At 32.8% G+C, this 9,608-nt stretch overlaps 1 protein-coding gene across 1 annotated transcript in view; it reads right to left on the bottom strand.

The window, feature by feature from the left end:
• Positions 1 to 5,914: 5,914 nt before the first annotated feature.
• LOC149773135 (uncharacterized) overlaps positions 5,915 to 9,608 on the bottom strand; it is a 29,582-nt gene continuing 25,888 nt past the window's right edge. Inside the window, exon 5 of the mRNA XM_089946774.1 lies at positions 5,915 to 7,500. Coding sequence (XP_089802900.1) covers positions 6,682 to 7,500 — 819 coding nt within the window. The 3' untranslated portion in view covers positions 5,915 to 6,681. The remainder of the gene's footprint in view (positions 7,501 to 9,608) is intronic.

Raw genomic sequence — 9,608 nt, 5'->3', positions numbered from 1 at the left:
GGTAAAACTACTGCTGTTCTGGCATTAAAAATGATATTGTTTATAATTCAACCCTGAATCAACTGCATCTTATTGGAAAGGAATTTATTCTGTGCAGCGAGATACGTTTGGCATTTTATCAGTTGTGCAGCAGAGATGAAATGCGCATTCTAAATTGATAGCCAGCAATTTTATTTCCGATCTCAGACCCATTGTACATCGTCGTCTTTCAGAATATCTGTCTCACAGTTTCAAAATACTACTATAAAATACAATACTATAATACGTGTACGGTCATTTTTCTGTATTTGACTAACTGTGGTGCATGGTTGACTGCTCCTGGCAATCAACTACAAGCTGTCTCTGGTAGAAAACACCGTTAGGCATTATTTTTTGTAAAATTCAGACTTAGATTTATATCTTTGCTAAGATGCAATTCAGCATCTAGCTAAAATAGCTTTACCTTGGGGAGAGGATTTAGAAAGATACGTTATCCCAAAAAGCAAAGGACACACACTTCATTACATTAACTTTATACGACAATTATTCACGAGAAATTTACATAATTAAAAATACTTAAAGATAAACACATAAATTTCACATGCGTATCTGTTCCAACAAAGACGTCTGAATTTCATTTAATATGTTTGCTTTATTACATAAAATTACTCGAAACACCGATCATTTAAATACAAGCATGGAGGTAGGGTCGGCTACTCCTACCTTAATATCTGTACCAAAGTAAGTGACATAACATATTAAAGTAAGGGAAAATACCATGTTACTCATAAGTAACCATCTAACAATTATTCAGATTTGAACAAGTTGAATATTGTAGACGCCTAGTATCAAAAACACAAAGAAATGAGGAGGCTGGGTGAGTGGCATTCTTTTTATCTGACATTGTTAATTTGATCACATTGGGTTTTCGCACAGAAAACCTGCACAGTTCATTTACGGCAGGCCATGCGTCAGTCAACAATTTTAAGGGACTCCTATATTTTTGATTGTTTTCTTTCAAATACACTTATTACGACTGTTCAAATTGCAAAGTTTTATTTTCATTATTTATTTTTTTAATATCGTTGCCGGCACAATAGAATTTCTTCTGTTCATATATGTGGGAAGAAAATTCCTTTCGCCTTGCCCACTGGTACTACTACGTTAACTTTATGCAGTGAATCATGGGTAAAATCATTTGCAATCTAAACTAAATCCGTTTTTGATTATATTGATAACGAGCGAAGCTCTTGTTTACGTAGATATACACTAAAAAACACAAAAACGATGTAAATGTCAATACTTGACACGAAAAAATCTGAAAATATCAAGCTAAAATTTCGATCGCAATATATAGACAGAGAAAGAGAGAGATGAATTGATACATTTAAGTATGAAATAAATAGCTTTACTTTTGAAAGCCTACGTTTATGGCTAGTTTACAGTGAAAGACCTTTCACTACTTAAAAAGAATAAAAGAAAAACATGCACGTCTAATAAAGTTATTAGAAACAGCATTAGTCACTGTAGACAATTTTCTGGAGATTTTATTAAAATTGATCTGTTTCCATGAAAAGCAGCATAACTGACGTTGAGTCTTGTATATGTTGTGTCCAAGTTAGAAAGCAAGCATTAAGACAAACCTAACTTACAGCTAAGGGACTAGATTTCATTATAAATGTAGAAAATATCAAGGGAAGGCAACATATAAGGAACTTACAGTATGGTGATTGCTTGTAGGAAAATTGTCTTTAATGATCAAGTTCCATAATCTTCTAATTTGAACTTCATTGTTTTGATATTTCTAAATTTACCGAAAACAATAATGTAGGTTTCTTTTCCTTAATACGTAAACAATCAGTTTTTTTAACAATAGTTACTGAAAATTTCAAGAGTTTTTTGCATATTTCTTTGATTGTTTGAATATGCAACACTACTTTCTGTATAAAGTAAAACAAACTGCTACACATATTTGAATATATCTCCATCCAGTAATTTAGCTGTAATGCCATTACAATTCAAACTCATCATCCAGTAACTTGGCTGTAATTCCATTACAATTCGAACTCAAAATCAAGTATCTTGATTGTAATGCCATTACAATTCGAACTCATAATCCAGTATCTTGGCTGTAATACCATTACAACTCGAACTCAACATCCAGTATCTTGGCTGTAATGCCATTACAATTCGAACTCATAATCCAGTATCTTGGCTGTAATACCATTAAAACTCGAACTCAACATCCAGTATCTTGGCTGTAATGCCATTACAATTCAAACTCATCATCCAGTATCTTGGCTGTAATACCATTACAACTCGAACTCAACATCCAGTATATTGGCTGTAATGCCGTTACAATTCGAACTCAACATCCTGTATCTTGGCTGTAATGCCATTACAATTCGAACTCAAAAATTAAATCTGAACATTGTTTAAATACAGGGAAAATATTGCAAGACAAAAAGTCTTCCTTATTCTAAATCCTTAAGTTTGTTTTCTTGTTGGAAAGGAACATTAATGAAAGAACCTCTAATCTTGTTTTCGCACTGACTTTTGCACCTCTCTTGTATTGTACGTAAGAATTCATTCCACTTCTTTCATTATGTTCTAGAAAATAGTGAAGGATGTAAATTGATAGATCATTTTGAGGTAAATTATCATGCAATTACGAAATAAACCCTTCATCATATACTTGTTGTTAATAAGCACATACTGTATATATTTATACTTAAATTCGTTGTAGGAATTACCGTTCCAATGTGCTACCTTTAGAAATTTTGATACATGCAAAATTTGATTGTAAATGAAAAACTTTCAGTTGGTAAAATAGCTCCAACGAGATAGCGTTTCTTACTGTGTAATGCAATTTGTATTCTGTAAGTAGTTTTATTCGTCCTCACGTATTGACTACAGTACATTTTTTTCAACGGATTTAAGATCGTTAAATGAACAAAGACTGGAAACCGTATACTTTTTAATCGTATTTCATGTTGTTAAATGAACAAGGCTATGCCTGTTTCGTTAAGGAAGCCTTTACTTCAGAAAGATCGCATTTTCTGGCAAGTTGAATCAAATCATCTTTTCTGAAAGATCTAATTGTTCCTGTGTAGGATTTGAAAGAAAGATTTCCACTTTTGATGACATTTTAAAAAAAGATTGCCGATTTCAAAAAGATTCAAAAACTCGAGAATTCAAATTTCGATAAACAAAGTTTTCTGAAATATTCTATCCCAAAATTTAAAATTATCCTTAGGACGAGGTCCCAATTTTCGTATGTCACTTGTTTAGGCTCGAATAAACAGTAACACAAGAAAGAGTGAAAACAACAAGCTTTCAAAAATACAATAATTTCTTTCCCTGGAAAAGTCTGTAAAAATGAAAAAAAAATATGAACTTACGGTTTTATAGAATCAAATCCAAAAATAATCCAAGAATAAAATTTTAGTAGTCCTAATAACAAAATGTTCCACTGATTTCACGTTCGAATCCCGACGAAGAATCCAAGATGGAAGACGAAGACGTATGCTGCAATCTCTAGAAACAAGAATTATCACTCCGGTTTCTGATAGTGTATAACATTTTATAATTAAAAAAGCTGTTCTTGTTCCACAATATTACACGAGCACACGTATTTTCCAGAAAAAATTACAGAATTTATTCTTTTGAATCCAAGTAATTTGAAATAACTTCAAACCAAGTAATTTGAAATAACTCCAAACAGCACAACATACAACTAACAATTTAACAGCCCAGCTTCTATTGAGATTAATTCTCCAAAACATGGGTTATATCGTATTCTAAACATGCAATTAATTTAGTTGTAACTGTCCCACTGAGTGAAGATTTAAGTGAAGGAATCTCATCGGATTCTGCTGACAATGGAGTGACAAATGTTCCGAATTCAGAAATTATGAAAGATCTGGACCAGAAACTTTCAGATTTGCAAGAGCAAGAAAGAAATGAACTTAAACATTTATTATTTGAATATGAGCACTTATTTCCAGATGTTCCTACCAGAATCAGGTAAATTTTCCATGAAGTTGAAATTGTAAATTCAAACCTGTTAAACAACACCCGTACATGATGAGCCCTCTCAAACACGAATACTTGAAAACAAAAATTCAATATTTGCTGGAGAATGATTTTATAGAGCCCAGTAAAAGTGATTGGAGATCACCATGCATACTTGTTCCAAAACCAGATAAAACTTTCCGTATGTGTACTGATTATAGGAAGGTGAATAGTGTGACAAAACAGATTCATTCCCATTACCAAGAATCGATGACTGTATTCATAAGATCGGGAATGCCAAGTATGTCACCAAATTTGACCTTTTGAAAGGATTTTGACAGTTTTCTGTAACGGAAAGAGCAAAGGAAATTTCAGCATTCGTGACTCCAGATGGACTTTACCAATATAAAGTAATGCCGTTTGGGATGAAAGGGTCGGCGTGTACATTTCAACGTCTCATGAATATGATTACCTCTGGTCTAGACAATTGTGATGCTTACATGATGTCATCATTTACAACGATACCTGGAAATAACATTTAGCAACAATTCGGAAATTCTTTGACAGACTCACAGATGCATGTTTGTCAATTAATTTATCTAAAAGTGAGTTCTGCCGAGCTAGTATAACTTTCCTAGGACACATCGTGGGACATGGACAAGTTAAACATATAGATGCTATGGTTAAGGATATCTCTGAATTTCCAGTGCCTGTTAATAAAAAGCAAATGATGCGATTTTGGGGTATGGCCGGATACTACAGACAATTTTGTTCCAATTTTTCTATAATTGCTGAACCCCTGACAAATTTATTGAGTACGAAAAACAAGTTCCTTAGGACTGAAAAATGTCAGGAGGCTTTTGACAAGGAGAAAGCCATACTTAAAAGTGCGCCAGTTCTTACAGCTCCAAATTTCAGCCAAACTTTTAAACTGTCTGTTGATGCAAGTGATGTTGAGGTTGGTGGAGCAGTTTTGATTCAAGAAGATGAAAATGGTATTGATCATCCAGTGTGCTATTTTTCTAAGAAATTAAATAAGCACCATAAGGAATTAGTCATCAATTGAGAAGAAATGTTTGGCTTTGATATTGGCATTACAACATTTTGAAGTTTACCTTAGTTCAGCTCCTTCCTCGATTATTGCATTTAGTGACCACGACCCCCTTACTTTCATCGGCAAGATGAAGAAAAAAAATCAAAGACTATTAAGATGGAGTTTGTTGTTACAGGAATATAATCTTGACATCAAGCACATCAATGGAAAATATAATTTAATAGCAGACGCACTTTCACGTGTATAACAATGTATTATTTCATGTAAACTGTGTAATTTATACGAGTTATTTTAACCTCATGTATAATTAGTCTGTGGTAAAAAGAAAGCGTTATGTATAAATCTTTCTTTTTCTTTATGGGGATTGTTATGTATATTTGATTTACCTGTATCTGAATAAATATATATTTATTTCAATTTAAATTTTTGTCAGTTTTAAATTATTTTATTTTTCATTACATGATATTGTAATGTAAATGATTTCACTAGAGATGATATTTTTTCAGAAAATAATTTGACCTTGACTGTTAGTTTATAAACACCATGTGTTGATCTAAATCATGACCTTGTTTCCAAATTTGTAGCTACCATCATAAACAAGTTCTATTTTATTTTAAAATGATTGGTTTTCGTCAGGGTCGCACTGGGTGTACGTGACCTATAACAGGTACTTCCTTTCTATAAATTTCTAGAAGATGATCACGTGTTTACATTTAGAATACGATTAAACCCATGTTTTGGAGAATTACCCTAAATAGAAGCTGGGCTGTTAAACTGTTAGTCGTATGTTGTGTGTTTGGAGTTATTTCAAAATACTTGGATTCAAAAGGATTCATTCTGATATTTTTCTGGAAAATACGTGTGCTCGTGTAATATTGTGGAACAAGAACAGTTTTTCATAAAACTTTATTCAGCTATCAGAAACCGGAGTGATAGTTATTGTTTCTAAAAGAAACTATTGACACTACAGATTGCAGAATACGTCATCGTCTTCCATCTTGGATTCTTTGTCGGATTCTAACGTGAAATCAGTAGAACATTTTGTTATTAGAACTACTAAAATTTTATTCTTGGATTATTTTTGGATTTGATTCTATGAAACCGTAAGTTCATATTGTTTTCATTTGTACAGAATTTTTCCAAGGAAATAAATTATTGTATTTTTCAAAGATTGTTGTTTTCATTCTTTCTTGTGTTACTGTTTATTCGAGCCTAAAGAAGTGACGTAAGAAATGTGTTTTAAAATTAATCTTTGAGAGCAGTCTGAAATTCGGGTTTACTTCCACCCAGTTCAACACTTCTGTTGATAAAATGTAAGTCCATCTTCTAAAAAAATTAATTAACCCTTAATACAAAGCCATACTATTGGACTACACAGACTATAAAAGTTATTAACGTTTCTGCCTTATTATCTACTTAATATTTGCTACAGTACTAAAATACGACGCTCATCTGTAATGGCAGATCTGTTAGAAGCATATTATTTTGCAAGACGAGTTTCCCAAAACACTGTCTGGAATAGGATACGTGATAATAGTCTGCGAGCAAGACGTTCTTGTATTGTCTTACTTTAAAGCAATTACAACACAACTGAACAAAGTACGTATGTTCTACTTTTGTTGTTTTCAAAACAGTCAATCACTGTCGACATGACTGAATAATTCAGTGACGGGACGCCAACCACCAATAGCTGCCCTTAGCTTTTTAATCTGATATCGAGACAAAGAAAAGGGTTCATGCATCAGGTCCTGGTCACTGACATGGTCCGCAAGAAATTGTCCATCCAATTTCTCCTTCTCGCACACAGCTGCCAGGTCGTTGAGCCCACACTCTTCCAGGCGTCTTACCAGCTCTCGCTTTGTGAGAGATTTAAAAGGTTTGACGTTTGGTTTTCTTCTTATCACTGGACTGATAACATTCGCGCTCCCTCTTTGTGTTCCAAGATATCCCATTTCCACATATTCGTTTTCGTCAATATTTTTTTCAGCTTCGTCGGAATCAATTTTGATCTGTACACTGCACTCACTGTCATTTTCCTTTCTGCCAGATGGCATTACTTTGTTAATGTTGTTCGTAGTATTTGTCTCTTTAATGAAAGAAGTCATTGGTACATAAATGTTACCTTTTATCTCTGTTTCTTCCTTGACAGAGCCCAATTGTTCGTAAACTTTATGCTTTTTGTCTGTTTCTGTCTTCGCTTCTTCCACAACATCACCTAATATTTTATATTTTCTTTCAATGTTGGGATCCGGTAATCTATTTTTGGAATGTCGGCTGGTTTTGTCCTTTGTTTTGACTTTGGTTGGTGTTGAGTCTTCCAAATATTTTACATCAGAAAAGACAGGTTCGGAGTACACATTTTCCGAATATGACCAAGTAAGATATTCCTTCTTTGCATCTAAGTTACCTCCCTTGGTCTTTTTTTTAGACTCCGATTTTTCAGGACTGTCTTGCTGCAATACCAAATAGAAGGACTTTGTAAATACCAAACAGACTCGAGTTATGCGTATTTTCAAGTAATAAAATCGTATTTTCACCAATATCAAGTGCACAATAATTAAGAAGATAACAAAGGCTATATCATTTTGATATTTTAAATAAAAAGAAACTCTAGAAAGTTTATAAGACTTAGAAAGTAAGGTATCTACTTGGGGTTACAAATGTATCTTCAATTTCTTTTACATCCTGTTCTAGACGAGAAACTATTTTATCGAACAATAACTTTCAGTTTACAATACATATAGTAAAAGTAGATGTAAATGGCAACAAGACTGTTTAAGATATTTCAATCCAAAATTGCAGGTATACACTTATAAATATTTATGGTCCTAATCTTGAAACACCAAATTTCTACACTGAAGTGATTCAGGATAAAGAGGATTTTAAAAATCAGTATAATTATCGAACGTGAGTTCAATCTAGTAACACTCGATACATATACTTGCAACTCACTAAATAACCAAAAAAGGCATGAGATATAGTCATTGATATTTGTGCTGAATATATCTAATGTAACCTAACAGATATCTGGCCAGAACGAAATATGGACTAAAAGTGATGCACTTTGAGAAAGAATAACCCTATCAAGCAGGCGAGTTAAATTTCTTCATAGTTTCAGAAATGCGTTTTACAATGATAATGATGTCTGTTATAGAACAAGGTTATAGAACAGCTCATTTTCTTCTCTAGTTCCAAAAACATAAAAACAATTTATTTTTAAATTTAACAATTCTCAATTGAAAGAAATAGAATACATATTTCTTGTTAAGGACTTTGTTCAAGATTGCCAAAATAAATATATGTCCCCCACATCAACTTCAGCTTCTGAGATTAGATTCCTGATTAATAACCAATTATTTGTAATACTTTTATTATAAATAATAAGCAAAACTATTTCTTATGCTTCACATAAAACGACAACAAGAAAAATCAAGTTACAAATTAGATTACTGTTTAAAAGCGGAAAACAATGCAAATAAACTAGGAGAATTAGAAAAGAAAAAGAATCAATTAGTGCAAATTTGTGCCAAACATGGGAAGGAGTCACGATAATATCTAAAGCAAAATGGATTGGGGAAAGGGTTTCAAAAATATTTATGTAATATGAAAAAGAAACTATACATGTAAGATGATGCAAATTTTAGCTAAACAGGATGGAGCATTTGCACACAATGTGATATAAATGATAACAGAAACTAAATTATTCTTTGAAATGATATATTCTTATCAAAATATTGACCGATTGATCTTGAGGCTTCACTGAATTTTATAGACATGCCTATACTCGATACTATACGATGTCAGTTAGTGAATGGTCCATTTACACTAACAGAGGCAACGGCAAGTCTTAAAACATGCCTAACAATAAAAGTCGAAGATCAGATGGATTTACAGTCGAGTTCTTTAACGTCTTTTAGAGAGTGATTCGTCAGTAGTTTGAAAGAGCAATCAATTTCGCCTATAATAATGGTGAGCTATCATCATCTCAGAAAAAAGGTGTTATAAAATGTCTCCCTAAAGAGGAAAAGCCAAAACAATTTTTAAGAAACGTGAGAATTTCAAGGGCTTAGTATAAATATTTTTATAAAAACTAAATGTGTACGGTTAGGAAGCACAACGGAAGTACTATAAGGTACTGTCAAGAATATCATTCAGACTAGAATAAATCTCATGTTACTTATTTATGTATTAGTTTCCTATTGAGTTAGGTGATATGGTCAAGCTGTGTTATGAAAAGCAAACTTAGAGAGGGCAAATCTTTGCTTTATGAGTGGTCAAATATGTCACTTACTCCACTTGGAAAAACTGTAGTTGTGAAAAGGCTGGCATTACTCGGCTATTTCTAAGTTTACCAAAAATACATAAAGCCAAGCTTCAAGAGGTAGATTTTCTTTTCCATAACTTTGTATGGATGTGGGTTAGAAACGACAAAGCCAAAAGAAGAGTTTCATGTAAGGAGTATTTTGAAGGTGGTTTGAGTATGATAGTTATAAACATGCTTGTACAATCGTTGGAACTCACTTGGGTGAGAAGACTTTTCACCTTTACACCTAAATGGAAA

The sequence above is a fragment of the Sinohyriopsis cumingii genome, unplaced genomic scaffold (genome assembly GCF_028554795.1).
Source record: "Sinohyriopsis cumingii isolate HCF-2022 unplaced genomic scaffold, ASM2855479v2 utg000881l, whole genome shotgun sequence".
NCBI classification, from domain to species: domain Eukaryota; kingdom Metazoa; phylum Mollusca; class Bivalvia; order Unionida; family Unionidae; genus Sinohyriopsis; species Sinohyriopsis cumingii.
The sequence above is the reverse complement of the archived record's forward strand: the minus strand, read 5'-3'. Positions and strand labels throughout refer to the sequence as shown.